This window comes from Phyllostomus discolor, chromosome 2 (genome assembly GCF_004126475.2).
Source record: "Phyllostomus discolor isolate MPI-MPIP mPhyDis1 chromosome 2, mPhyDis1.pri.v3, whole genome shotgun sequence".
Taxonomy (NCBI): Eukaryota; Metazoa; Chordata; class Mammalia; order Chiroptera; family Phyllostomidae; genus Phyllostomus; species Phyllostomus discolor.
This window is the reverse complement of record NC_040904.2, coordinates 44,158,234-44,185,425: the sequence shown is the minus strand read 5'-3', so window position 1 is coordinate 44,185,425 and position 27,192 is coordinate 44,158,234. Positions and strand designations below refer to the sequence as shown.

The 27,192-nt window shown below is 43.1% G+C and overlaps 1 protein-coding gene and 1 long non-coding RNA gene across 2 annotated transcripts in view; one reads left to right on the top strand and one right to left on the bottom strand.

The window, feature by feature from the left end:
* Positions 1–2,835: 2,835 nt before the first annotated feature.
* Positions 2,836–12,492, bottom strand: EIF2B5 (eukaryotic translation initiation factor 2B subunit epsilon). The gene is made up of 16 exons (XM_028504479.2): positions 12,230–12,492; positions 11,054–11,178; positions 10,039–10,224; positions 9,784–9,961; positions 9,614–9,694; positions 9,270–9,347; positions 8,690–9,002; positions 7,634–7,779; positions 7,267–7,408; positions 7,043–7,144; positions 6,778–6,885; positions 6,503–6,593; positions 6,083–6,206; positions 5,376–5,501; positions 4,689–4,799; positions 2,836–4,543 (listed from the first exon to the last, which is right to left on the bottom strand). The coding sequence occupies exons 1-16, from the start codon at positions 12,425–12,427 to the stop codon at positions 4,484–4,486; spliced, it is 2,169 nt and encodes a 722-aa protein (XP_028360280.1). The 5' UTR covers positions 12,428–12,492; the 3' UTR covers positions 2,836–4,483.
* Positions 12,493–23,900: 11,408 nt separating this feature from the next.
* The window catches only part of LOC118498821, a 27,055-nt gene continuing 23,763 nt past the window's right edge, over positions 23,901–27,192 (top strand). The window contains exon 1 of the long non-coding RNA XR_004901290.1: positions 23,901–24,045. This is a non-coding gene — a long non-coding RNA (uncharacterized LOC118498821). The remainder of the gene's footprint in view (positions 24,046–27,192) is intronic.

The following is a 27,192-nucleotide window of genomic DNA, read 5'->3' as shown; positions in this document are numbered from 1 at the left end:
GACCACCACGATAAAGACAATATTGCAATAGAGTCACATGAATTCTTAGGCTTCCTAGCGCATAAAAATTATGTTTATACTATAGTCTGTTAAGTGTACAATAGCATTGTTTTAAAAAATGTACATACCTTAATTAAAATACTTTGTTGGAAAAATGACACCAATAGACTTGGTCAGTGCAACCTTGCCACAAACCTTCATTTTCTAAAAAAAGTTATCTGTAAAGCGTAATAAAATCAAGCTTAATAAAATGAGGTACGCCTTAATACTAGAAAATCAACTTTCTTCCCTGGAGCCTTCAATTCTCTTGCTCTGGTCTGCACCAATGCACCAATGACTGTCTTAGGCTGTCCACAGCTGCCATTCTAGGACTTCTCTGCATCATCTGCAAAACTCTCTTGATCTCTCCTCTATGTTGGATTCCCATTTCCTTGATACTCCTTTATTTTAGTAAAGCACATCTTTTTTTTTAACAAATTTTTTTTAGATTTTATTTATTTTTAGAGAGGGAAGGGAGGGAGAAAGAGAGAGAGAAACATCAATGGGTGGTTGCTGGGGACTGTGGCCTGCAACCCAGGCATGTGCCCTGACTGGGAATCGAACCTGCAATGCTTTGGTTCGCAGCCTGTGCTCAATCCACTGAGCTACACAGGCCAGGGCATAAAGCACATCTTTTGGTAAATTCCCTTGAAAGCATGGGAAACTGAAAATCTGAAAATGATTCTGAGTTAAAAATAATTTATCTTCAGAAATTTTTAAAAAAGACTTTACTTAAAAAGACTTTGTTTACCCCTAAACAAAGAGGGAGAAAAAGAGAGAGAAACATCAATGTGTGGTTGCCTCCTGCATGCCTCCTACTGGGGACCCGGTCTGCAACACTGGCATGTGCCCTGACTGGGAATCAAACCAGCGACCCCCTGGTTCACAGGCCGGTGCTCAACCCACTGAGTCACACCAGCCACAGCTAACTTCAGAATTTTAAAGACATCATCTACTGTCTTGTAGCTTCCAGTGTGGCTATTAAGCAGTCAGTTTGATCTCTTTATTTTCCTAAGCTTTTGCATACGATTTAAAAAAAATTTGTGTGTATTTATTTTTAGAGAAAGGGGCAAGGAGGGAGGAAGAGGGAGAGAAACATCAGTGTGTGGCTGCTTCTCGAATCCCCCCTACTGGAGACCTGGCCTGCAACCCAGGCGTGTGCCCTGACTGGGAATCGAATGAGCGACCTTTGGTTTATAGGCTGGCACTCAATCCACTGAGCCACACCAGCCAGGGCTGCACACGACTTTTTAATTCTCTGGAAATCTTTAGGAAGTACTCTTTATCCTTGCGGTTGAAATTTCATGGTGTTATGCCTTGGTGCTCATTTACTGTGACAGGTACCCTTTCCATCCAGAAAGTCAATATTTTCTTGAATTATTTAATAACATTACTACTCTTTTCTTCATCCTTTCTGCAACTCCTGTTGGATGTTGGACCTTCCAGGATTGAGCCTTATTTTTTTTTCTCATTTAGCATCCAATTCCCTTTTATTTTAAAATGACTTCACCTTATTGCAAGATGTTCTTAACATTATTCCCAAACTTTTCCTTATTCAGTTGGACCGGTAAAACAGCCAGTTGAAGATTCAGGTTGTATGGATGGATATAGTCCCCCATTGGTTCACTTTTGGTTCTCAAGTCCTCCTGTTCTCAGTAGAAGGAAACAGTTCATTTTTCATTTCTCAGAACTCTTTTGTTCCCTCTTGCTTCCTTTTCATAGCACTTTATTTATCCTCTTTGAATTTTGAGAATTATAGCTTCACCCCTTGTTTTCAAAAGGTCCCTTTGTCATTGTTTGCTTGGTTTCAATTTTGCTTTGGTCTCTTGCCTTCTATTGACATATTGAAAGTTTCCTAAATGTTTGATGGCCCTTGGCAGTCTACTCACATTTAATAGTGCAATACTAAAAAGCTGACCAGAAGCTCTGTCCAAGGCTTATTAACAGGCTTCAATGTAGGGTGATCAAGTGGGGGAAAGGTGCCTTTTTTCCTCTGAAGAAACAAAATATATATTCTTAGGTCTTTTTCTGCATTTTTTTTCGCTTGGAGATATAAATCAATGAATGCCAACATTCAGAGCCCTAACACTAAATTACTTTCACTAAATCTTTCAATTTTGATCTAGTCCCTCACCCCTAACCCTAGTATCTGTTAAATCTGGATGCTCTAAGTTTTCATTTTCCAAGGTTCTGAAATTTCTTGGGGTTATTTCATTCTTTACACAGGGACCTCATGGGCCACCAGTCTAGAAACTCATGACCTTTGTGTTTAGGAAATCTTTGTATCTTTTTGATAATTTTCTCCCCACCATTTCTCCAAAGACTAAATCTCCTATTTCTTGCAGGAAAGAAATAGGGGTGATCACCTGGATAGATCACATGATGGGCTTTTTCTTAGAAAGATCTTCGTCCGATTCCCTTCTAGTCCACCCCCAGGTGTCAGTCTCAATCTTGACGGCTTTATGATGCACTTTCCCTGGGTTCAGAAGGGAACATTGGCTTGCTTGTTAATAACCATCTGAGCAGATAGCACCCATCTCAGTCTGTTCTAGCTAAGTCAACTTTCACTCTCCCATGGGTTTTTCACTTTGCAGAACGTTGATGTCTCTCCTTCATGTTGTCACCTCCTTTCCCTTATCACTGAGTCATGTGCTTTTTTAAAGAATCCCCTTAGTGTCATCTGATCAGAACAGCATTTCTGGAGGGAATAAAATGCCCATGTGTTTAATTTGCCATATATACTCATAAGTAAAAATCCTCTGCTTTGTTTTTAATGCCCCCTTCTAATCTTTTCTATTTTTTAGGACATCCAAACATCACAATTCTGTAACCTGTCCCTAATCACTGCAACTGGAAGGAATCTCTCCTCCCAAAAAGTTCTATAGGCTACTCTGATGTCACCCATGAGGTGAAAATCACAGGCACCCTATGGTTATTTGTATTTAACTGACCCTGTTAGGTCCACGACATGAACTTCATATGCTCTTTAGCACTAGAGCCTGTATTTGACAAAGCAGAAATGGAGATTTCTTAAATAAGAAAAGTAAGTAAGACCAAATCCTGGCCAGCCTGTATTTTCCTCTTTAGAAATACTCAGCAATGCCCCTTCACACCGCTTGAGTACAGTCCATTCCACCCAACTAAAATGGAGGGAGGCAACCATTTTATCTGTGATTTCCAGGAGGGCCTCCTGGTACTAGTAACATTTGCCACAATTTAAGTGTTAATAGAGCGAGGGCTGTATGAAGACAATGAACTCAAAACAGATTAGAAGGGCATATGGCTGCAGTTAAAGGACACAGTACAGCAGTGACAGACTCCAGTTCTGGAGTCCAACGACAAATCCTGGCCCTATCAATGACTAGTTATGGGACCTCTGTGAACTTCAGGCTCACGTGAACATGGGAATAAAGTCTACATCACAACTGAAGATAATACATGAAAAGTTTTAAGCAAAATGTCGATTATAGAGTAAATACCCTCAGTCTTAGGGAAAACCCCATTTTGCCTTATCTTCTCTGTTCTTAAGATATCCATTGCTGGCTTGGGGTTGTATTAGCCTCAGTGGACCATTTCCTTTCACCTAGACACTGCGTCTGCCAAGTAGAAAGAACTCAGGATTATGAGTCTCATATCCGTAGCCTTACCCCTTAAGAGTGATGCAGCCTTGAGCAAATTTCCTTAAGATGAAGAGCAGCCCAGTTTCCCTGACAGTAGTAACACTGGGTCAACTGGGCAAAGCATGAGACTCTGGCAGGTGGGTAACAGACTTTACATGTTTGGCACATCACTGATAGAAAAGTGCTCGGACTAGGATGCTCTCCAGAAACAGGCTCAGGCACACTACTCCAGGACCACAAATTGGTCCACAGAGGCTAGAAAAGAAGCTAGGTCCTCCACTACTCATGAGCCAAGGCAATGGTCAATTAGCAAGGCACCACAGTGCCACCTAGTGGCCATAACACTCCTCTTCTCCTTCCCTGCCAGGTGTTAAGGAAAGGCTGCTAGGTCACAAGTTTAGAACTCTTTGGTCCCTACTTCAAAAACTGATTAGTCAGAGCTGGAGAAAAATCAAACACACCCCCTCTCTCTCTTTTTTAATATTAACAAATACAAGCAGCAGAGAAGGCCAGCAGCTCTCTGCTGTTTCCCCAGGGAAAGCCAAAGCACAAAGCTATGCCTCTGGCCTTCCTCTACCTGCAGGGCCTGCCTAGCTCCTCCCGAGGCAGAGCTTTGTTTCAGCCCAGCTACCCTTATCCCAACTCCCCAATCAGGATTCGAGGCACATGGTTGCTGGCGGTGGGAAGAATACTGTAGTTCCAGCCTCTGCTCCTTTGAGTCTCAGAACGGTGATTACTCATCTTCTGCAACTAGCCTCTCACTTGCCCTGCTCCAGAAGCCAGGAGGGCCTTCAACCGCACCCACAGGAGCAGGCGGTGCGACTTCAGTCATCTTCAGATGACTCCTCTTCTGCCTCTTTTAACCACTGGATAAACCTCTGTAGCTGTAAGAAAGCATAGTGGTGAGCTGTTGAGGAGAAGCACATAATCATCCTGTTCTCTTTAGTGGATGAACAGCTCAAATAACCACTGAGTCCCAAGGACCAGGGAACTGGGCAACAGCCATGGTGAGAGTGCAGTCTGTCTCACCTGTTGGTTCTTAAGCAACTGCCGGCCCTTGTCATTTGTATCCCTTTGGCTGTACCAGCTCAGAATTGTTTCCTCCGCCAGGATCTCCAGCTGGTAGAAAGCCATCAGTACCTGCAGAAGGCCAGCAGAGATCTCAGGGACCATGCAGAGTCCAGCAAGATATAATGGATAACAGAAGAGGAAGCAGGATCTTAGCACCTCTCTCTACCAGGTCCTCAGCTTCATTTTCTACACTGAGCAGCCTCTTCCGGAACAGACTAGAATAAGCTGTTCACTGTGGTACTGGGACAGGTGTAACTTCTGCAACCAATGCCGGGTAGAACTTTGCACAGTACCAGGGCAACTTCCAAATGGCTGCCTTCCTAGCCTGGCTCCAAGCTGTACTATGCCAGCAATGAGCACACCACTAGGGGTGGATAGTGCTGTTAACTACTATTGGATTCATGTCAGTCTCTGTTTTGTGTCTCCATGAATGTCACCAAGGTCTCTGTCTCTGTCTTTCTTTCTTTTAAAGATTTTATTTATTTATTTTCAGAGAGAGGGAAAGGGAGGGAGAAAAAGAGGAAGAGAAACACTGATATGCAAGAGAAACATCAATTGGTTGCCTCTTGCATGCCTCCGACTGGGGATCTACCAAGGCCTGTTTCAAAGCAAATGTAGGACTATGAGGCTTGAGATGGTAGTCACCTTGGCCATGGAAGTAGCAAGAGCTTCGTGCTCCAGGAAGAAGTCCTCAATGGCTGCCAGTGCTTCCAAATGATCGGCTGCACGCTTTACATAGTTCCTAAAAACAGGACTCCAGGTCTTGAGCAGCTACAGAAGAAAAGAGAAGAGAGCTGCAATACATACCTGAGCACATACCTACACATGAACAGCAAAGAAAATCAGTATTGATAACATGCATCTGTCATGATGTGGAAAGACAAGAGGGAGATGACACAGGCCCTGTAGAATCATGTCAGAGGGACTTAGGAACTGACAGCAGTCAGGGCTGGGGAAAAAGAAGTTCCCCAGGAAGGTGAAAGGGGATCAAATATGCAGACTGCCTCAAGAATACCTACTCCAAGCCTGCAGGTTGATCTCCTTCTGGGTCAAATCATTTACAGTCACAGAGTATGAAAGTCCAGGTCTATTCTAGGCATGCCTTTGGGGTCTGATATGGGGCCTGAATCCTGGAATCTCAAAAGTCACTCAATACTGAACATAACTTGATTCCGCTGAACTAGACACGGCTGCTTTAGAATCCAATCTACTCCCAGAGGGGAGGAGAAAGGAACCACAGTAACATGATATCCCACACAAGACCTTCTACTCCTGATTTAAAGTTACCATATAGCATGGATGCATATCTGCCTCTACCCAATCTCTTGTACCCAGACCCAGTCTTTGCTCACGGGAAGCAGCAGGGCACAGTAGCGGTTTGGGTCGAGTGGAGCATCCATCTGTGGCAGGGGAAACTCCAGGACCACATGGCTCAGTACTTGCATCACCTCCTTTAGGCTTATGTTGTAGGCGTACCTGTGGGGAGACTGGGGTGACACCAAGGCCTTCACCGGCCCTTTCAGCATGCTGTAGGACTGACTTTGGCAAGACGCCGGGGAAGAGGAAGTCAGATGAAACACATGGAGGGGGAGGATTCTGGAAGGAGGAATCTATGCTGAGGCTAACACCGAGTGTTCTCCTTGCGCCAAATGCTACTGGCTTTGTCATTTGGGATGTCAAGGGAACAGGTTCCTATATGGCGAAGAACCAGGAGAACCTCTATCTGCCTGCAATTACCCCAGGAGGAGAAAATAGGGAGGGGCTGCTCTTACTTGAGAGAGTTGATCTCTAGGACCAGATTGTCACAAGAAATGTTCTCCTCCTTGCCCCGCTGTAGTGTTCCCAGGACTTCATTCTGGAATACTAAAATCAAAGGAACAGTAAGTTCAATGGTCAACATCACTCTGGAACATACTGTCATCTAGTCCTGACTTTATACCAAACCCTTCTTTGGAGGGACATGAGTCTTTGGATGGTTGATCCAGATAAAGAATAAACTGGAGGTTTTCCTGTTTTGCCTCAAGATACTGCTTCCCTGGCCACTCACCTTTGATGTCATCCATCTGTGGGGAGCCTGCCCGGCTGTCTAGCTCCTCAGAATCCATACTCCGTTCACTTTCGGTTTCACTCTCTTCTTCCACATTGATTGTGAGTCCTGAGAACCCATAAAGGGTGAGAAAAAAGAAAAATGAGGAAAGAGCCACTGATATATGCCCTGTCTGCATGAATAAAGCAGTGAACAAGTAGTCTGATTGTCCTTCACAATATTCTGATTTAGAAAGGGTGTGTGGCAGGAAACAGGCCCAGCTCACCCCACAGATTCTGCCGTAGTTCCTCCTCTTCTTCCACATCCATGTTTGCAGCTTTCCAGAGATAGCCCTGGCCTGCAACTCCCACCTCTGCTGGATTGTAACCTGAAAAGGCATTGGTCCTTAGCAAAGGTCCAGCTGAAGTACCGATCCCTCCAGGAGGACACACTTGTTTTTCTGTGGCACAGAGAGACACACCGATGCCCCACACCTGCTGAGCCTCACACCTTTCAGCTTCATTTTCTCTTTTTCTTGGTCAGTCCCAGAATCATCACTGAACTGGCTATCATCCTCATCTTCCTCTGCATCTGGTGGGTGCAAAGAGATCACCGAGCCCTCAGGCAGTGTGATGTCTGGGCCTACTACTACCTAGGGGAGAAAAAAGGAGCAGGTGTCACAAACCATCAGTGTGCTGGGGAAGAGTGTATCCTGACAATGAGAGTGACTTTTCTAAATAAGCCAAGTAGAAGTCAAACGAAACCAATGGATCTGGGCTCAATTCAGGCTGGGTTACAGTTGGATATAGGCCCCTTCTGGCTTAGCATGACCACCACTCAGTTTGGGGCACATACGCAGTACGGAGCAGGTCCTCACCTGGGAAGTGAGGACACAGCGTGGCTTCAGGGTAACTCGTTCCTTGACCTCAGCATTGTCACAAAGCAGAGACTGATGGATCTGTGCTCCAGATGCCACTCGAACACCCTGCCACAGGTAGGCCTGGTCCAGCACCACGTTGTCGCCTGGCTCAGGATAGGAAGGACTCCTGGTCACTCAGGGCTCCAATTCCAGACCAGGGCCATTCCTGGAAGACACGGCTGACTGACACCAGCACAACTCCCACCCAGCTCAAATATTTCAGCTCCCACCTCAGCAAAAACACCCTCTTCCCCTCTAAGCCCAGGCCTGACAGCAGAACATTGCTCAGCCTGACCATCCTCCACCAGGTTTATGACAATTATAGACTATCACACAGGACTTAAGAACCCCAGAACCTTCAAGATTTCTGGGGACCCTTAGAACCCAAGAACCTTATTAGAATCATGTCCATATCTATTCCACTTCGTCTTGTACATTTAGAATTATGTTTTTTTTTTAAAGGGGCAGTTCCATTTAAAGCACCACATTTCTACATCCAAAATGAGTCACCAACAGGCTAACCAGGCAGTATGGAGGGTAAAAGGAACGCTGGCCTTAACAATCAGAGTACTCAGATTCAACTCCCTGCACTGCCTCTTATTAGCTATGGCCTTGGGTGAGACAACCTATTTGAACCAGTCTGTTTATCTGCAAACTAAGGATAAATAATATCTACCTCACAAGGTTTTAGTGAGGATTAAATGAAACAATGTATGCAAAAGGTCTTTGTAAGCTGTAATGCACAGATGTTTTTATTGCATGTTAATTAACTAGTTGGTCCTGATTATTATTATAGGGTAACCTGGAATGTGAAGAATCACCCAATAAGAAGCTCACGGGCCACAAATTAAAGCATCATTTTTTTTACATCTCTGTTCCCTCCTTTATTAAGGTAGCTACTCCTCTGGTTCCTTATTCTCAGGGACGATCCCTTTCTCTCCTTCTCTGGAGACACGGGCCTACACAGGTTCCTGCTGCTAGGATAGCTGGCTTGACTTCCCCACCTGCACTCACCAATGTGACAGCCAGGGCCAATGACACTGTTGGTGATGGAGCAATTGCTGCCAATGACAGTGCCAGAGCCCAGGAGCACATTTTCCTCCAGGATGCTGCCATGGCCCAGGGTGACTTCAGGCCCTCGGTAGATGTTGTGCCGGGAATGAGTGCAGTTCTGGGTTGTGTTGTCAGTGAAGTTCACCTCAGGGGTGAGGGGGTACACCCATCGGCGGATGACATCGGCACAGATAGCTGCATACATGTGTAGGTTGGAGACCCGGGCACCATATTCCCTAGTTGTTACATGCATGTGGATCTGGTTCCCAAGGATCTGAGTGAAGACAAGGAGAGGGAGGTCGCCCAAGCAAGCAAGAGAGGAAGAACACCCCCAGGCACAACACTCTTCTTACCTTAAGTTCCCCTCTGCCTCTCAATGTCACAGCCAAATGGCCTGAGACTCTTCTTTGAGCACTGCTCCCCCCACCCCAGCTATTTTCCTCCCTCCTAAGGTTCACTAAAACATAAAAGGGGACCAAAAGCTGTCTGCATGAGACAACATCTTAGCCCTCTTTTAAGCAGGCACTGGAGCCTTTCTTACCTCCTCATTCACTAACAGGCCCCGCACAAAGTCGTCCCGAGTTTGGTAGTCAAAGTTGTCTGTAAAGAGTTGAGCCACCTGTGGGGGGAGTTGGATGGGGCCAAAGTTAAGTGCTGGAAGCAAAGAGAAGGCCCAGAGACCCTATCAGACCCTATGATGGCAGGACATGGGCCAGAATCCCCAAAAGGCTCCTAATATTGGGGTCAAGATGACAATAACTATTTGCTGTAGAACAGATACAAGAAAGAGGGAGAAGAAACAAACACACCCTGGCCTTCTAGGAAGGAGCAACACACCCTCAGGGTTCTCCCTCTGATGTGCAGCCCTGGCCCTGCAGGGCTCACCTGAGGAGAGCAGATACTGATATGACAATCCAGTAAATCATAGCGAATCTCCACTCCATCTCCACTGCCATGGAACAAGCTCTGTGGGGAGAAGTTACGAAGGCTTTAACTTGGCTCTCTTGCTGAATCCTGTCATCTTCCTGCCCCAAGGAATCCAGATACCCACGCACCAGGGGAAAAGAAAAACGTCGAAGGCCTTGGGTTTTCTGAAAATGGAGAACCCGGTTTGTGGCACTATCCACAGCTACTACCACGTTGTCCTCATGGCAACGAGTTGGGTGACTTGGGGATGACTCCTTGAAGATCATTGTCATCACGGATACATTTTTTTCCAGCTTTCGCCTCAACCTATAAAGGGTAGCAGGGAGAGAGTCTCAGGGTTCCGCTGGTCCTGAACTGTTGTCCCTCCTGTTTCCCATCCTGACCTGTGTTCCTCCAGGGCTTTGGTAACATTGATGTTTGAGATGACATCCCCATACACCAGAAGGAAGTCAGAGCGCACCAACGCCTTGGCATCAACGTCCCGGAGAACATCCCCCAGTGAACGATATAGGTCTGATGTAATTATTCGAACCACATTGAGGGAGGTAGGGCGGCACCACTTGGATTTCCTAAAGGTAGGGGGAGGGGGAGGGGAATGAGTAAATCAAACACATAGATCATGCAGAGCTTCCCTGTTTTTCTCCCCCATTCAACATTCACACTCCTTCTCTATGGCTTTTTTGGCTTCCTGCCAGCGTCCTGAACTTCAAAGAGATTTATGAACTATAATTAATGGTTTCAGTATCCTTTGTCACCAGGCCTGTTTTATGGGTTAGAGAAACACGGTTATTTCCTCTCCATAGCCTGACCCCTGTCCCCAAACATGGATTTGAATTCAAAATACTGCTGAAACTTAGGGTATACAGTTTCCTGGGAATATACTTTTCTCCTTCTAAAATCCATACCAAATTTAGGAACTGTCTAATGGAGACCATGCTAATATCCAAGTCTTAATTTCCTAAGCTTCCATAAATCCTGACATTTTACTCTTTCTCAAGAAGATTTCACCAAACATGTGTTAAATGCTTATTGTGTGTTTGGTACTAAGTTAGGCACTGGGAATACACAGATGAAGAACAGCTCAATATTTAGAAGCTCGGTGGAAAAACAAAGATGTTATCCCTGTAACTTCCATATTAGTGCCATCAAATAATAACTTAAAACCCACCGGGACCAAACTTGATAAGTGAGATTCAGAAAAACTCAATTGTTATTCTTTAATCTTTGTCAGTTTCAGCTGCTCACTACTTGATAAGTGGAGAGAATACCCTTAGACCTTATGATGGAATCTACATAGACACATTTTGCCCCTCATGATTTCCCCTTATTTAGTTACATTCGTCTTAAGAAAAATGGAAAAAATGTTGAAACACAGAATGAAAAGGAGCAGGGCCTTACAGTAAATGTTCCTTGATTTGAGCAGCCTTCCAGCAACAAAAGACAAAGGTTTCTTGTACACCTGTGGCAGTCAGAAATTCCAGAGTGTAGTCAATTAGTGCCACGTTGGCCAGGGGCAAGAGGACCTGGAGGGTAGGAGGTGAAAAAAATGTGAAGTCTTGAATCTGGCCCTCTGCATACCATTCTTTCCCTCACTACACCCACAATTTTCACTCCTATATTAGTGTTTCCAAACGCTATAGTTTTGTTCTATCTTTCCAAATTAAGTTAATCACTATTCTGCCTTTGATGTTCATAGCATGCTCTAAGCATTAGAGTCTAAGGTGTTACTATTTGTATCTAGTAAGCATAGATAGAATCTACTTGTTTAGAATCAGAGAGAGCTGCTATAGATTAGGACACCACCTGTGGTAAAGGAGAATACTGGGAAGCAATCCTTTCTCCAGAAACTTAAGCACCATTAAGGCCTTTTCCCCATAAAATTTCCTTCCTTGACCCCTTTCTAAGAGTCAGGGGCGAGCTAACCGCAATCACCTGTTCAAAATGAACAGCCATCCCCTGAAATGAATGCAATTCCCTCTCTGAACTAGGGATGACTGGGTGACCCAGCAATCCCCAGGACTAGCTCAGTCCAATTTCCCAGTACCTAGACAACAAGACAGAGGCTACTGGCAACCAGCCACTAAACCTACTCTGTCGTCCTTCACACAGAAGGCACTGGCTGCCATTAAAACCCAGAAGGAAAAAAAAGCACACCGTACCCAGATGCAAAACAGCCTGTTCTTTTTTAGGCATACGACCTCCCTTTTGGAGGTAAAAGGATGTGATACTCCCTTTCACTTAAGGATCTCTTATTTTTCTCCACATAGTTAAAAAGGACTTGCAGCCTTTTTTTGGAGCGCTGAATCCCCGAGCGAAGGCTTCTCTCAGCATTGCTTCTACAACTTAGCCCTCGGTACGCCTCCCAAACCCCAGCGAGACAGCGCTATTAAGTCTGCCAACCACTTACTCGGTCAGGCAGTCATCAGGGTTTAAACTCTTCCCCGTAACTAGGTAAACAGACTTCAGGGTAAGAGGTTGGACACACGTTCTCCCAGAGCACGCCTCACTAGGCAGATGAAAGGTTAACTAGCTCCAGCCCCGGGCCCTCAGGCTTCATTCGCGCATGGCGCTCACCCGAGGCTGGTCCTTGGAGATCGGGAAGAAGCGGCGGTTGAAACTATCCGCCACCAGAACTGCTTGTAGGGGTGGCGGAGGTTCCTCCTCGGTCCCTCGGGTTCCACCACCGCCGCCGCCACCTCCCGGCCGGCCAACACCGCGTTTGTTGGCCCGACTGGCCACCGGACCAGGCGGCACCGCTACAGAAGTTGCCATCTTCTCTCACGGCCACCACTTACGCACGTAAACTAACACGGCACGCAGTAGGGGACAAAAAGGACCCAGTACCCTAAACGCGAAAGACTAAGGAGGACTAATAGGGTGGGAGGAGACGAGGAAGGAAGAGTGCGCATGCGTCTCTTCTTAGCTCCGAGTCTCCGGGTTGAGTAGGTTGGAGGCAGGCAGGGGGCGCGGCCGCCGTGAACTTGACCTGTTAAAGTGCTGGGGGTGGGGTTCAATCTGCAAGTGTAGTAGGACTTTATCTGTACAGGAACAGAGAGTCTTGCGAGATGATGAGACTTGCAGTCGCTGTGAAGGGGCCAGATCCATTCGAGATCTGTAATCCTCCCCACCCCGAGGACGTTAATAATTGTAGACTTCCGTCATTCTAGTCAGCTAATGCGATCCGGCACTTTGGGGAGCTCCGAGAGTCAGACATCCCCTTCCCTCAGGGAACTCGCAGTCGACGTAAACACAAAACGTGGTATAGTAGCGTGAGTAGTAGTTCTCTTGAGCACCGATTGTAGCCAGGTACGGCACGAGCGTTAACTCATTTAATTCGTCACACGTCTCTGCGAGAACATTTTTTTTTTTCATTCGTTCAACAAACATTTCTTCCCTTTAAAAATTTTCATTTTATTTATTTTCAGAGAGAGGGGGAGGGAGGGGGAAACATCGATCAGTTGCCTCTACCACACCTCCAACTGGGGACCTGGCAGGCAACTCAGGCATGTGCCCTGACCCAGAATAAACCGGGACTTTTTGGTTTGGAGGTCAGCACTCAATACACTGAGTCACAGCAGCTAGGGCTCAACAAACATTTCTTGAACTCTAAGAATGGTGAGGATAACCTATCTAATAAGTGGAAGAACTGGTATTGGAATCCGATCTGTCTGACTTCATAGTTCCCCAATCTTTCTGTCAAGGTATGTGGGTGATCAAAAATTACTACTTCATTATGTCTTCAGTTATTCATTCGTTCAGACTGTCAGCATTTACTGAAACCCTACTCTGTTTCAGAGTGGAAATAGGGATGGATCCAAGAACACAACAGAGTCGAGTGGGTCTGGAGTTAAGCAACAAGTTTTCCAGGCAGAAGGGACTCTGAGTGCAAAGGCCTGAGGCTCAAAGGTGAAGCACGATTTTGGGAAAGAGGCAGTGGCTGCAGGGACTAAACCAGACCCGCGAGCTTGTGGGGACATGGTGGAGGCTAGGCCAGAGAGCTTAGGCGTTGTCATTCGGTAATCAAGGAGCTTTCCAGCAAGGCACGTGCCCATTCTGTACAACTGTCTGAATTCTAGATCCCACAGTTTCGGGAAAGGTTGTTCCCTCCCATGCCCGCGTTGCACGTCGGGATTTGGAGTTTGAAAAGGCTGACTGTATATGGAGGTGGCCGCTTGACTAGGCCCCCTCTTTGTGGGACCAAGGAATATGTCATTTCTTTCCTCTACTAGTTAATAATAGCGCTGAGAGAAAACCGTTTCTTAAGGATTTTGGAAAATTTAGCCTGGAGAAGGAAAGGCAGAAGGCAACTCAGTAAAAAATTTCAATTAAATGAGTGTTCATTGTACAGAAGGTGTTCCAACTGTCTGGCAAACCCATGGGCAGAAAGAGAAATGAAGGGTGATTAAATAGTACTAGTGATTAGTCTGTGTGCGTGTGCACGTGCACACACACGGAGGAGTGGGGTGGTGAGGACTGTGGAAGTAGGTTCAACTGTGGAAATTTTAAATGACTCCTGAGACCTCGGAAAGTGGTAAATCATAAATCCAGGCCTTATTCTGCAGATAGTAGCTTATTGGATAAGGTTTTAGTGGATGGTCTCAGGGGGAATCTCTCTCAACTTAATTTTTTGTTTGTTTCAAAACTTACTTGACTTAACAACCAACAAAAATGAGCAAAGGAGTTAAGTAGACATTTCTCCAAAGAAGATATACAAATGGCCAACAAGTACATGAAAGGATGAGTAACATTCCTAATTGTTAGGGAATTACAAATCAAAGCTACAATGAGATATCACTTCATTAGGATGTCTACTATCAAAAAACAAAATTCCAAGCATTACTGAGTATGTGGAGAAATCGGAACCCTTGAGCATTGGTGGAAAGTGTAATTTCCCATGGAAAACATGTAGGTTTGATTTTAGAGATTTTTTTGTATGGTCCTTCAAAAATATAAAACATAGAATCGCCATCTAATCCAGCAATTCTACTTCTGGATATACCCAAAATAAGTGAAATCAGGCACTCAAACAAATATGTATATACACCCCTGCTCATAGCAGCATAATTCACAATAGATAAAACATGGAAGCAACCCAAGTGTGCAATGATGGAAGAATGGATAAGCAAAATGTGGTACATACATGTATGGAATATTATCCATTTCAAAAAGGAAGGAAATTATGACATATGCTACAACATGGATGAAACTTGAGGATATTATGCTAAGTAAAATAAACCAGTCACAAAAAGACAAATATTGTATGATTCCATTTATATGAGAGGTACCTAGAGTAGTCAATTCATAGACAGATGGTAGATCAGCGGTTGCCAGGAGCTAGGAGGAAGAGGAAATAAGGAGACATTATTTAATGTGTATAGAGTTTTAGTTTTGCAACATGAAAAAAGTTATGTGGATAGATGGTGGTGATGGTAGCACAGCAATGTGAATGTACTTAATGTCACTGAACTGTACACTCAGAAATGGTTAAAAGAGTACACTTTATGTTATGTGTATTTTACCACAGTTAAAAATTGGAAAAAAAAAACTTACTGGAAAGATACTGAAAACTATCAGTAAATAACCACACACACACAACTGTATAAATAAATAAAAATCGCTTCCCCTGTTTCTCTCATCCTACTCAACCCCCAGAGTTATAACCATTATTAATAATTTGGTGGGTATTCTTTCCATTTTCTCCCTAAGTTTATATATTGATATACCAATATCTATTGACTGATATATCTACTTCTATAGATATATGCCTAAACACACACATATCATATATACACATTCTAAATGCATATGCATATATATGTATATTCACACACAGACTTATGTTTAGAGACAGTGTACTATATGATTATATGCTGGTACTTCAGAGCCAGAGTGCCTGGATTCCATTCCAGCCTCGAGTCACTCACTAGCTGTTTAGCCTTGGGCAGATTACTCAATCTCGCCATGCCTGAATTTCCTCGTTTTTGAAGAGGAATAATGGCACCCAACCTTAAAAGATTGTGAGGATTAAGTGGGATAATATGTGAAAACTTTTTAGAACACTTTTTGACACTTAACCAGTACAATTTAAGTGTTAGCTATTATTATGATAATGCATTTTGTCTGCAACTTAATTTTCATTTAATATATAAGCATGATGAAGACAAAGCTAGCTATTTTTAATGATTTCATTCTGTAGTACAAATTACCATTATTTATCCAATTACTTCTTTTTGCTAAAAATTCAATTTTTTTTGCAGTTTTTGCTATTACAAATAATGCTACAACAAACATCCTCCTATTGATATCTTTATACTTGTATATTTGCATTTATTTCTTAGAATTCCTTTTTAAAGTAGAGTGACCAATTCAAATTGGATATAATCCTCATGGCAGGGGATAAGCTCCGAACTCACTGGGAAGTCTGATGAGGCTTAATTGCTCATGATGTTACCACTTCATTGCTATCTGTGGACAAGGTGCCATTTTGCCCTCATACCCGCAGTGTATGAGAGTGCCTTTCCGCCCATAGCCTCAGTAATAGAGCATGTTATCAACAATTTGGACTTTCTGCCAATTAGAGGAAAACAAGTATAATTTCTATTTTTAAGATTTTATTTGTTTATTTTTACAGTGGATGGGGGAGGAAGAAAGACAGGGAGAGAAACATCGATGTGCTAGAGAAACATCAATCGGTTGCCTCTCATAGGCTCCGACTGGGGACCTGGCCCACAGTGCAGGCATGTGCCCTGACTAGGAATCGAACTGGTGACCTTTTGGTTTACAGGCCAGCACTCAATCGACTGAGCTACATCAGTTAGTGCACAACTATAGTTTTAATTTGCATTACTGTTGTTTTGACTGGGATTGAGCATTTTTTTCATATGTTAAAAAACATTTATATTTCTTTGGTCAACTGTCAGTTCTGGTTCTTTTTGTACATTAATATATCAACATTAGATTTCAAAAGGAATCTTGAATATCAATCAGTGTAGAAGGTAAACTCCATGAAAATCAGGGCTTTCTGTCTGCGTTATTCACTACCATATCCCAAGTGTTTAGCGGAGTACCTGGAACATGGCAAATGATCAACAAATATTTGCTGCACGAATGGCTGGTCATTGCTAGTCAGTAAGTATAATGAGAGTCTCATCGACTTTAGACAAATGAGTAAAAGTAATTTTGGGGTCTCCCAAGCTGAGGCTCATGTGTTTTTTTTGTGTGTTGGTTTTTAATTGTGGTAAAATACACATAACAAAATTTACTGTCTTAATTATTATTTTTTAAAGATTATTTATTTATTTATTTCTAGAGAGGGAAGGGGGGGGAGAGAGAGAGAGAGAGACATCAATGTGTGGTTGCTGGGGGTTATGGCCTGCAACCCAGGCATGTGCCCTGACTGGGAATTGAACCTGCGACATTTTGGTTCACAGCCCGCGCTCAATCCACTGAGCTACGCCAGCCAGGGCTTGTCTTAATTATTTTTAAGTGTACAGTTCAGTAGTGTTAAGCACATTCACATTGTTGCACTGCCATCTGCATCATCCATTCACAGAACTCCTTTCATGTTGCAATACTGAAACTCTGCACCTATTAAACAATAACTCTCATTCCTTTCTTCCCTCAACCCTGGCAGCCCGTCCTTCTTTCTGTCTCTATGAATCTGACTACTCCAGATACCTCATATAAGTGAAATCATATAATGTTTGTTCTTTTGTTACTGGTTTATTTTACTTTGCATAGTATCTTCAAGTTTCATCCATGTTGTAGCATGTCAGTATTTCCTTCCTTTTAAAGGCAGAATAATGTTTCACTGTATGTATACATCAATGTATTGTTCATTCATTTATCTCTCAATGCACACTTGGGTTACTTGCACTTTTAAACTATTGTGAATAATGCTGTTGTGAGCACGGGTGTATATATATCTGTCTTAGTGCCTGATTTCACTTATTTTGGGTATGCAACCATTGGTAGAATTGTTGGATCATATAGTAATTCTATACTTAATCTTTTTCAAAAAACACCATATTGTTTTCCACAGTGACTACACCATTTTACATTCCCATGAACAAACAATGCACAAAGATTCCAATTTCTCCACATTCTCAGCAAGTTTTTTCTTTTCTTTTTAAATATATTTTTCAAATTTAAAGTTTTATTTTTTATTTTAGAGCAAAAGGAAGGTAAAGAGAAAGGGAGGGAAACATTGATGTGAAAGAGAAGCATTGACTGGTTGCCCTCCATACATGTCGCAACTGGGACTGAACCTGCAACCCAGGCATGTGCCCTGACCGGGAATCAAACAGGTGACACTTTGATTTGTGGGACCACCCCCAATCCAATGACCCACACCAGTCACAGCCTTTGTCCATTTTTAAATTAGGTTGTTTATTTTCTTTTGGTTGTTGAGTTGTAGGAATTCTTTTTTTTTAAGATGTTATTTATTTATTTTTTAGGGAGGGAAGGGAGGGAGGGAGAGAGAGAGAGAGAGAGAGAGAGAGAGAGAGAAACAGAAACATCAATGTGTGGTTGCTGGGGGTTATGGCCTGCAACCCAGGAATGTACCCTGGCTGGGAATCGAACCTGGGACACTTTGGTTCCCAGCCCGCGCTCAATCCACTGAGCTACGCCAGCCAGAGCTAGGAATTCTTCATATATTCTGTATATCAATTCCTTATCAGTTATATGATTTTTAAAATATTTTCTTCAATTATGTGCATTGCTTTTTTACTCTGTTGGCAGCGTCCTTTAGTGCACAAAAGTTTTAAATTTTGATGAAGTTCAACTTGCCCATGTTTAAATTTTGTTGTCTGTACTTTTGGTGTCATATCCAAGAAATCTTGCCAAATCTAATGTCATGAGACTTTTCCTCATGACACGTTTTCATCTAACTTTTGAATGGCACTTTTTTCATCTTCAGGTTCTACTGATAAAAATGTCAAAATAATGGTAGGTATGCTCCCTTCAGGACATCCCTGATACATGTACTGGAGTTGGCTTTTCCAGGTATTGCTTACAAGTTAGGGCTCTGCTGGTGGCATGCATCAAACTGCTGGATCAGAGCACTTTGAACTTAAATCTTAAGGCCTCTTGTGCTTCTCAGCTGGACTCACTTGTTGCTTAGTGATTAAAGTCAATTTTTCACTGCCATGAGCATTGGTTATTTATTTTTCTAGTTACTTTTGGGTGTGGAATTGTTCTGAAAGTTGAAGGTTCTTAGTATACTATGGGATAGCTGAAGTTTTTAGTGTTCATGTCCTAGCTTGCTAGGAAGTGACAGAAAAACTAAGTTCTGAGTTCTCCCTTTTCCACTCCCCGCCCTCTTCCCTGAGGGAATTTTCACTATCACCTCCAAGATATGCCTGGTCACCTCCAAAAGATATGCCTGGTCTCCAGAGATATAACAGTCTTCTTTGTTTTCCAGACTGAGAATTGATGAAGAAATATCCTTTGAACTTTATAGCTCAATCAAAAGAAGTTGATTATGCAAAAGAAATTTCACTGAAAAACTTAAGGGAAGAGAAGAAGGGAGGAAAAAAGTCACTGACATATATAGTGTGATACCTTGGCAGGGCCTTGATAGGATGCTGGAGGGCGTCTTGTGGAGTTAGACAACATCACCCCCTAAAGGGCATTGCTGTGCTGTGCACCAACTTGTCACCAATTGTTTTAAGACTATTCAGGTACCTTTTTATATAGTGTTCCAAAGCTGTAAAGTAGACCAGCCATAGCCATGATGTACATGGAGCCCTGTAGGAAAGAATTTGACTTGGCTATTCTGAGATACAGATGTATACAGGCTCATCTTCTTAGAGAGAGGTTGAGCTCCCTGGATGGAGCTGGACTGGAGAGAGCCAATATGGTTCCTGAGATGCATCGCCAAGAGCAAAAAACATATCAGCTTGAACATCATGGTTTTGAATCCAGACGGAGCAGGAATTGTAGGAACAGTGTGACACTGTGCTTGACCTACTCTTTATCCAGCCTTCCTCAAGGAACCTGTGTACTGCAGGAGGGGAGGGCTGTGTCGTACAAGCAGGTCACCATGTGCCAAGAATTCTGCTGTGGAACTCCCTCCTGGAGAGCCGACCAGCAGAAATAACCAGTTTCCCCAATGGTGGCCAGAGGATGATAGCCACACTGTGGCACTTACTGGTGGCAGAATTGCAAAGCAGCAAAGACACAGACACACACGCGCGTGCGCTCACACACACACACAGATTAAAAACAGCCAGAGAGACAATATATTTTACCTAAGGGGGGCACAACTTAGAGTGACTTCACTAGAGCAAAAATGAAATCTAGAAGATAATGGTATAACATCTTCAAAGAGTTGAGAGGAAATATTTTCAGCCTAGCATTGTTTTCCTTGAGAGGTATCTTTCAAGTACACAGGTGGAGTAAGTATGTTTCAATAAAGACCTTTACTAGTGAGACTTCTGAAGTTACACTGTCCAGTGCGGTAGCCCCAACCACAGATAATACTATTAATATTAAAATTATTTACAATGAAATATTTAGTAATGCAGTCACATTTGCCACATTCAAGTGCCTTATAATCACATGTGGCTAGTGGCTAATATATTAGACCATGCAGATATAGACTATTTTCACCACTTTCAACAGCATATTGAATAGCACTATTAAAAGAGATACCTTGAACAGAAGAAAACTCCAGAACAAATGTCTTGGATGCAAACTGGAAGATCTAGTAAAGAAAATTGTAAATGTGTGAATAACTCTAAACAAATATTGATCATATAAAATAAGATCAGTATTTAAATTGAGGAGCTAAAAAAAAGAACATGCTAAATTACTTATATAGTAAGTCAGAAAGGAGATGATTAGAATTAAAACACTGTAAGATCTTTTTAGTATTCAAGTAAAGACTAGACCAAAAAATAAAACTCAAGAATATACTATTTACAAGGGACACATCTAAAATGTAAGGACTCAGAAAAGCTAGAAGTAAAAAGATCAAAAAAGATTCATTAGGCCATGCTTTCTGAAACAAATCTGCTGGTAAGCTTTATTGGACATTGCAATGGTCACTGTATTGTGATAAAGCTTTACATCACCAGGATGATAAAATATTTCAAATTCTTTATACCTAAAAATGAAGCTTCAAAGCATACGAAATGAAAATTGACAAAGCTGTAAGAATTGACAAACCCACCATCACAGCAAGAGATTTTAAATATATTCCTCTCAGTATCTGATAGATCAAGCAGACAAATGAAGAAGACAGGTATCACAATTACTGTATTCTGCTGTGTATAATGCACATCCATGTTTTTGGCCCAAACTTTCAGGAAAAAAAATCTTTTGTTTTAATTTTTTAACTCAATTGTCTATTTGTTTATAGTTAGGTACTTGTTTTTTTGTATTATAAAAGGATTTTAGCATTTATTTTTGGACATACAGATGTCATTATTGCTTTCTAGAGTTACACTTTTAATGCATAAGCATAAATAAAACAAAAACATTTATATAAATACAGAATTAGTACTACCCATGTATAACATGCATTCTTATTTTTCCCTCAAAAATTTGGGCAAAAAGTGCATATTACACATGGCAAAATACGGGTAATTAATTTATTTCCATTCCCCACCCCTCCTTGTTTTCTAGTAATGCACATAAGATATAACTTGACCTCCAGCCAAGATGGAGGTGTAGGTAGACTGTGAGGCACACTGTGCCTCATTGCACAATCAAAAGAAGGACAACAACAATTTAAAAACAAAAAACAATCAGAGCTGCCAGAAAATTGGACTGTGTGGAAGTCTGACAACCAAGGAGTTAAAGAAGAAATATTCATCCAGACGGGTAGGAGCAGTGGAGAAGGGCAGCCTGGCAGAGAGGACTTGTGGCAAAGCAGTGACTGGAGGACCAGGCAGTACCACGTTCGCATGCAGATAAACTGGGAAGAACAACTGGGGAGTGAGATAGACCCACCACCCAGGGCCCCAGCTCAGGGAAATAAAGCCTCAAACCTCTGATTGAAAACACCTGTGGGGGTTGAGGCGGCAGCGGGAGAAAATCCCAGCCTTACAGGAGAGTTCGTTGGAGAGACCCACAGGGTCCTAGAAAGCACACAAGCCCACCCACCGGGAATCAACACCAGAAGGCCCCACTTTGCTTGTGGGAAGTGGGGGAAGTGACTGAAAACCAGCAGAGAGCAGAGCAAGCATCACTGTTCCCTCTCAGACCCCTCCCCTACATATAGCATCGTGGCAGTGACGTGGGTTGCCCCTCCCTGGTGAACTCCTAAGACACTGCCCCTTACTAAGTAAGAGGAGCGCTGAGACAAGGCAAAAAAAAAAAAAAAAAGGCCCAAATGAAAGAGCAGATCAGAGCTCCAGAAAAAATACAACTAAGTGACAAAGAGATAGCCAACCTATTAGATGCACAGTTCAAAACACTGGTAATCAGGATGCTCACAGAATTGGTTGAATATAGTCACAAAATAGAGGAAAAAGTGAAAGCTATGAAAAGTGAAATAAAGGAAAATGTACAGGGAATCAACAGTGACGGGAAGGAAACCAGGACTCATATCAATGGTGGAGCAGAAGGGAGAAAGAAACATTCAACCAAAAGAGAATGAAGAAACAAGAATTTGAAAAACTGAGGAGAGGCTTAGGGACCTCCAGGACATCTTTAAACGTTCCAACATCCAAATCATAGGGGTACCAGAAGGAGAAGAGGAAGACCAAGAAATTGAAAACTTATTTGAAAAAATAATAAAGGAGAACTTCCCCAATCTGGCAAAGTAAACAGACTTTCAGGAAGTCTAGGAAGCTCAGAAAGTCCCAAAGAAGTTGGACTCAAGGAGGAACACAGCAAAGTACATCATAATTACATTAGCCAAGATTAAAGAGAAGGAGAGAATCTTAAAAGCAGCAGGAGAAAAGGAGACAGTCACCTACAAAGGAGTTCCCATCAGACTGTCAGCTGATTTCTCAAAAGAGACCTTGCAGACAAGAAGGGGCTGGAACAAAGCATTCCAAGTCATGAAAGGCAAGGACCTACATCCAAGATTATTGCTCTATCCAGCAAAGCTATCTTTTAGAATGTAAAGGCAGATAAAGTGCTTCTCAGATAAGATCAAGTTAAAGGAGTTCATCATCATCCAGCCCTCATTATATGATATTTTAAAGTGACTTATCTAGAAAAAGAAGATAAAAAATACGAGCAGTAAAATGACAACAAATTCACGGCTATTAACAACCGAACCTAAAAAAACAAAACAAAACTAAAACCAAGCAAACAACTAGAACAGGAACAGAATCACAGAAGTAGAGATCACATGGAGAGTTATCAGCAGGGGAGTGGGAGGGTGAGAGAGGGGGAAACGGTATGGAGAATAAGTAACATAAATGATAGGTAGAAAATAGACAGGGGGAGGGCAAGAATAGTATAGGAAATGTGGAAGCCAAAGAACTTCTATGTACAACACATGGATATGAACTAAAGGGGGGAATGTGGGTGGGAGGGGGTGTGCAGGGTGGAGGGGGAGAAAGGGGGGAAAATGGGACAACTGTAATAGCACAATCAATTGTTGGGAACCGCCCTGCCTGGTTTCAGAAGCTGTAACCCCCCATGGCTAAGGCTGAGTAAGAGACCTTGGGACCATAAGCCATATAGGAGACAAAGCTTATCTTCCTGTCAGGAGTGCCACCTCTGCCCCCTTTTACTTCACCCTGCTTGGTCCCAGGTGGATGACTAGTTAGCCAATGACAGGTAAGATTTCTCAAGGGAGGAATGACCTAAGACAGGCATGGTCATGAAAGGGCCCTCAGGGAAAGACTTAGGAGGCTATATAAAAAAGGGGTGATGGACCCTTGCCCCTTAGCTTTGACATAGCCTGAGTACTCATTCTGTCTGCAAGAAATCTCCTCATCTCTTGGCTGTCTGGCTTCCCCTGCTTGACTTAAGCCTGAAACAATGACAGAGGGCAGTGCAGCCCTGGGCAGGAACAGGCGGTTTCCTGGTTGATCAGGCCTAAGAAAGAATGCATAAAATCCTGTGAAACTTGCTTTGCTAAGAATACCCTCAATTTTCTAATGAGGGTCCAAGCATGAAATGAGTTTGTTTCTCAAAGTTTTATAGCCCTTTAGCTAACTGACCCTGACTCAGAATAAGCCCTCATAGTTCTTTGAATGTTACCTATTGTTTGATCCTTACTGCCTGACAATGACTGACCAGCTTTACCTGTATTCCTGTGCAAATTGAACCCAATAAAAGCCCATTGAGGAACAGGCTCCTTGTCCTTCTCCTTTGAGAGATCAGCCACCTTTCCTCCCCAAGCAGATCATGTCTCAGTAGACTTTTTCTCATCTATGGTGGATGGGGGCGGGGGCTCTGCAGGCAGAGTGCCCCCACAATCAGTAAGTATGGATTTTCATACTTTTGTGCTCTTCACTTCTAATTTCTATTTAACTGTTTTACTTTCTGTTTTGCTCAAAGTCTAATTTTAAGTTCCCAAGAATTAAGGTTTTGGGGGTGGTGGGTTATCCTTTTGTAGTTAGTTTCTATTGTATATAGAGATTGTGGTCTCATATGATTTTATTGACATAGTCTTTGTGGCCAAAGGTATGGTCAGTTTGGGAGAATATTCCATTTGTGTCAGAAAATATGTGTGTTTGTTGGCACAATGTTTGATGTGTTTATTAAATCAAGTGTCTTAATTGTGCTGTTAAAAATCACTATATGTTTATTCTTTGGAAAGCAGTGTACATGTATTGAAACCTCTTACCATGAGTGTGGATGTTTCTATTTCTTCCTCATGTGTTTTAAAGCTATGTTGTTATGTATATAAAGAGTCAAAGTATTATTGTGGTTTAAAATCCTTTCTGACTGTAAATGAAGGGAGAGAATAAACGGTGTTGTCAATACCCTTTCCAGCCTCAGAAGTGATGACAAGGACTGTAGCTGTTCATTCTGCCAAAAGAATGCCCTGTTTTGAGCATGTTGCTGGTAACATTTTTGTTTACCAACCCCCAAGGTATATAAAAGTGGTGCTGTGATCAAGGCCAACATTATAGATCAAGGACAAAAGATTGTTAAGGAACATGTGTTAGGTCATGGGCAGGAGAGTTCACAGCAGGACTTAGGTTAGAGTAGTTCCTCTCAACCCTGGCTGTATCTTAGAATCAAGTGAGGAGCTTAAAAATACTGATGCTCAGGTTCCACCCAATCAGAACCTCTAGGAGAAGAGACTGGACACTGGTACTCAGCCAGTGTACAGAATCACTGGGTGAGAAGAAAAGAAATTCTCTTCCATGTGCTGTTTATACCTCATCATGCTGAACTGGACAGGGCTCCTTTGAGATCCCCATGGGGCAAATGCTGTAGAGCAACAATGGAAGAAGCTGCAAGGTGGTCAAGGGTTTTAAGGGTTGCATTGCTAGGGGCTGGGAAAAATTTAAGGATACTAAGGAGAGCTAGAGTGGGCAGCACTCACCACATCTCAGATAGCAGACACAGTGAGGGAGATGTGAACTAGGGTGGGATGCTGGAGTTGGCAACTGGATGAAAGGCCTTCCTGTCAAATACTGAATTCATAACAGGGGCATACACCCTGCACTGGTCAAACTCTGAGCAATTGGTAGTGAAAGTACTGCCCTTCCTGTAGCAGACATAGAGTGTCTGAGAAGAGGGAGAGAACTTTCATGTTCCTTATATGAGAGGAGCCCTGGGCGGGAGCTTGGGGATGGCTTGTGATGTTATCTTTAATAATGATAGCTAATGTTTATTGAGCCCTGACTATGTTCCAGGTATAGTCTATGCCCTCTGGATGGATTCCCTTGTTTAATCCTTCCAAGCCCCTATCAGGTAGAAACCATTTTTATCCTCATGCAATAAATGAATTAACTGAGGCACAATAGGAGGAAGCAAATTCCTAAGATCAAATAGATAATTAAGAGGTAGAAACTGGACTTGATCTGAACCCAGGTTCATCTGGGGCTGCTGCACTAGACACCCACAATGATGAGACAGAGAATGGGGGAGGAGGGTCACTCCTTGTCCAACTGCTGGTTACTTTCCAATATGCTTGGGATAAAACATAAATGCTTGGTCCTCACCAAGTCCAGGGAGGATGGTTTGGGCTGGAAGGCAAATGATGGAAGCTAATGTGGTAAGCTGAACAGGCTAGATAGGCTGAGACAAAAGCCAAAGGAGAGGGGACTTATGTTCTACTACCGACCTGGGATCCTGGAAAGGGACTGCTATTCCTTGTGGCCCCAAACAGATAAATATGTGGAAGCTGTAAGAGTGCAGAGTGGTTAGGCCAAGAGAGGGCCTGAGTTAGCCCTCCTGCTCGTCTCTTGGTCTTTATGAGATGTGAAAGGATGCCAGAAATTCCTTTGTGCCCTGCATAGAGGGTGGACAAAGGCTGCGCTGAGAGCCCCTGGAACTGCCCTGGGGGCCATGATGAACAATGGAACTCTGCAGTGGAGACTGTGAGATGGACTCTGAAGGCCAGGTGGAGGCCCTGGGTGAGGCTCAGAGGGGTCTGCAGCAGCAGTGATTGCTGAGGTGGGACTCTGCCAGTGCCAGGTAAAAAACTGGCATCCCCAGCCCTGGCTGGTGTGGCTCAGTGGATTGAGCACCAGCCTGTGAACCAAAGGGTCTCCAGTTCAATTCCCAGTCAGAGCACATGCCTGGGTTGTGAGTTAGGTCCCCAGTAGGGACATATAAGAGACAACCACATATTGATGTTTCTCTCCCTCTTTTTCTCCCTCCCTTCTCCTCTGTCCAAGAAAAAAACAAAACAAAACAAAACACCAAAAAACCCTCCAAAAAACAAAACCAAAAAAACTGTCACCGCAAAAAGTTAGGTTGAGAATTCCCCAGCGGCAGACTTTAAACAGCAGGTGCCAACACAGCAATGTTGACCTCTATGTCCAGATAGTTTTAGAGGGTAAACAGTTCTAATCTCCGTTAATTAATCATGTGACAAAGAACCAGGAGTTGGAGGATCTGTGTCTGGTCTTTTCGGCAGGTTCAGAAATAAAAGGAAGAGTTCATGTTTGGCCTCGTTATAGATACACGAAGGAATCAGTTGTCAACTCTTGTGGGAGTCCTGAGAAAGAGTGGGCACTGGGTCTTGTCCAAGTCCTATGGGGACAGGCGGCTCTTCGAAGTCAGCCATGTGCTGGGACACAAAAGGGTGGGGGGTAGTTCAGAAAGCAAATGATTGGGGAGATTTCTTAACCATCATGGCTTTCTGGGGACATAAGGCTCAGGTAAAGTTTAACATCAAGGACATGCCAACTCTATCTTGTCCTGTGGAAAAATTGCCTCTATTCACAACTCACTATCTTTACTCTATGTACGTTTGTGGTTCTTGACTTTTCCTTTGCACCAGTTATCACAGCCTTCTGTTCTCTCATACAGTGTATGAGTCCAGTCAAGTCTTTTATATATATTTATATGAGTCATGACTTTGTCTTTTTTTTAAATTGTCTTTGAACAGCATACTACCTAGAGCTCATTCAGATTTCAGCAGTTCTGTGTGCATTTGTGTGCGT